The sequence below is a fragment of the Triticum aestivum genome, chromosome 5B, assembly GCF_018294505.1.
Source record: "Triticum aestivum cultivar Chinese Spring chromosome 5B, IWGSC CS RefSeq v2.1, whole genome shotgun sequence".
Taxonomy (NCBI): domain Eukaryota; kingdom Viridiplantae; phylum Streptophyta; class Magnoliopsida; order Poales; family Poaceae; genus Triticum; species Triticum aestivum.
In genome coordinates this window covers 467,648,397-467,651,485 of record NC_057807.1, presented here as the reverse complement: position 1 = coordinate 467,651,485, position 3,089 = coordinate 467,648,397, and the positions used below count along the sequence as shown (strand labels likewise).

General features: G+C 46.3%; 1 protein-coding gene across 1 annotated transcript; it reads left to right on the top strand.

The window, feature by feature from the left end:
• The first annotated feature begins 1,756 nt into the window (after positions 1 to 1,756).
• LOC123114883 (uncharacterized) lies at positions 1,757 to 2,463 on the top strand. The gene is made up of 3 exons (XM_044536260.1): positions 1,757 to 1,897; positions 1,982 to 2,080; positions 2,164 to 2,463. Exons 1-3 carry the CDS (start codon positions 1,883 to 1,885, stop codon positions 2,461 to 2,463), a joined length of 414 nt encoding a protein of 137 aa, XP_044392195.1. The 5' UTR covers positions 1,757 to 1,882.
• Positions 2,464 to 3,089: the final 626 nt, after the last annotated feature.

Genomic DNA, 3,089 nt, shown 5'->3' with positions numbered 1-3,089 from the left:
TGGTGTGTTCATATGGCATAACTTGGAGAAGAAAATTGTATTGTTTTATATTGTTCATGTATTCATAGATGTTTGTGATTTGTTTTGTAGGATGGCGGATGATGATGGACCTTGGTATGCCGGATTAATCGATGAGTGGGATAAGGAGCATCGTGCTCGTGCCATTGAGAATGGAAAGGTAACAAGCAAGACTTGTCAAATTTCTTTATTTCTCATTTGTGTTCTTGTATTGATCAAAACATCACTTTATTTGCAGCTTGTAGTTGCTATGCGCATGAGGGGTCATTCCGCTGATGGCTTTACTTACGACCCGCGGTACGAGCCTTATATTCGGAGATTGGGTCTTCTCCCATTCGTGTTGCAGTTTAAGCGACGCGCTCCGCCGGTGAACCACGCGGCGTTGAACCGCACTTGTGGATCGTTGGAGGCCGGAGACTCACTCGTTCCACCTTCCATGTGGGGAGCTGACGATGACCCTAGAGGACATGGCTATGATAAGCGGCCTTCCTATCGACGGACAAGCTGTTACCGGTCGTGTCAGCGTCGTTAATTGGCGAGAACGGACAGGCATTTTAATTGGTGTTCAGCCCGACGACCCTCAAGAAGGCAAGGCCGATACCGCGAGAGTGAGGCATTCTTGGCTAAAACTAGTCAGAGGAGACACCAATCCGTGCCCTCAGGGTGCCAATGACGTGGTTGTGCAGCAGTACGCGCGGGCCTATCTTTGGTATGTACTAACCAAGGTAGTCTTCTCAGATGCAACCGGGAACTCAGCCCTCTGGATGTTCTTGGAGCTACTCAATAACTGGGATACCCAGTATAGCTGGGGTTCGGCCGCACTAGCATATTTGTATCGTCAGGTAAGAGATATTTGCAACCATTTATCTTGCATTTGTCATGCGCCTCCATATCTAACATGTTTGTTTGATTGCAGCTTGACTTGGCGTGTCGGAGGAAGGGAGATACATCCTCATTGTCTGGGTTTGTTTGGAGTCTATCCGTGTGGATGTGGGAGCGGATCCCGGTTGGACGGCCCGATTTCAAGAACCCCCTCATGGCAAACCCACGGGGTAATCATGACGGGTTGCATGATGATGATCCATATCGGCGCCCTACGCTTGCTTACTATTGGGAACAAGTGACAGTCTACACAGGAAGCTCGCATGTGCGATACAAGTGCTATATGAACGAGCTGGACACCTTGACTGCTGAGCAGGTTTTGAGAAGTTCGATGAGATAAAATTTAGTCAAGAATGAAACTTATGTAGCTAACAATGTATCTCTTTGTTTTGCAGGTATATTGGTTGCCTTATGTGGAAGATCGTGACTTTGATCTTAATGAGATGTGCACGCGTGATAGCCATCTTTGGCGGGCGAGGTGCCCAATGATATGCTTCTTCGCAGTCGAGTGGCACTTTGTAGACCGTGTGGCAAGACAATTTGGAAGAAGACAAGGTATTCCAATTGAGGAGAGCAAGGAGGAAATGCTATCTCTGCATCGGTAAGCAAGCATGCCTTGAGTATGTAGTAGAGCATTGAATAAGTCAATGTTTGCTAATGCTTTGTCCCGTGCATCATTTGTAGGTTCGATCGAAGGAACAATCAGGATATATCGGATTGGGCAAACAAACACCGTGCGTGGATAGAAATTTGGAATCAAAGAGACACGTTAGTGCAATCAGAGAATAGACCTCACAATCAGTCAGCATATCAGAAGTATCAAGTGTGGTATGCGGATCGTTACCGGTTAAAGCTGAAGCCTGGTTGGACTCATGAGGAGTGGTCGGAGTTGGTGTCTGAAGACCCGGAGACTGCACAAGGTTATCAAACCTTCAACACGGCTGTGAGAGACACCAGAGGGGCTCACGTTGACTATGCACCGATGCATGATGAAATGGTAGTCTGTTTGACCTATTCTAACATACTTGCATCATGTTGTCTTCTTTCAAATACATAAGTTTGGTGTGTTCATGAATTGCAGGGCAGAGAGTTGCTTCTGTGCGTCAACGATGCCAATGTTGCACTGAGTCATCCACCTGGTGGTGCATTATCTGAGAGGACTCTTAGGAGCACGATGGAGGTGTGATCAATATATTATAAAAGTTTCTTTTCGCGGATTATTTATGTGCATCTCATATCATAGCATATTTTGTCTTATTGCAGAAGTTCAAGAAGCGGTTTCATAAGATGGCAGCAATGCTTTCTTGCCATGGTGCTCAGTCCAGTGACGTGTATGCACCTGGTAGCCGCGCCGCCACAGCTAATAGACGGCGTTATCTACAGAACGATGAGGACATGGAGGAGGAGTTCCATGAAGAGGAGCCATCACATCAAGAGGAGCCAACACATCATGAGGAGCATGAGTATGATGCAACACATGAAGAGGATCATGAGTATGATGTTGATGCTCCACAACCATCACAGGTTACACAACCAACACAAGGCAATGCTCCAACCATCTAGGAAAGGCAAAGCCATAGCTAAGACACCAGGCAAGAAAGGTAGAAAGAAGACATGGAACACACAATTCCATAGTCCGGAGTATCCTCATAAGCTTATCCCAATAGGAATGCAAAGATATAAGGCCAACACTGAGGCGGAGGAGGAGGCATACAACGAAGAGGAGGAGGAGGAGACTAGCGAAGAGGAGGAGCCTACACTTGCAACCATGGTGAAGAGAGGAAGGAGGAAGTGAGCTTCTTGTTGACGTGGTAAAAACTTCTTAGGTTGTCTTGAATTTGGTGTCTTATGTATGCACTTGATGTCTTATGTATGCATGAATTTGTCGTGATGAAAAATTTGTGGACTTGTTGTCGTTTGTATGCAAGAATTTGTCGTGGTGAAAATTCTGTGAAATGTGCTATCTTCTGTGTTCTATGAACCTGTCATATTATTATATATGTGTTGTCTTCCTGTGTCAAATAGCATGTCAAATATTATGTACAGGGACCCAGATGTCAGGGTCATTGGCGTCTGGTCTAAAGTCAGGGGAGCAGATGCCATGGTCCTTGGCGTCTGGTCTAAGTCAGGAGATCAGACGCCATGGTCCTTGGCGTCTGGTCTAAGTCAGGGGAGCAGACGCCATGGTA

Bases quoted from the DNA above. Each gene is read 5' to 3' on its own strand.
- LOC123114883 (XM_044536260.1), top strand. The intron at 2,081-2,163 runs GTGTGATCAATA...GTCTTATTGCAG, and splicing joins CTCTTAGGAGCACGATGGAG to AAGTTCAAGAAGCGGTTTCA.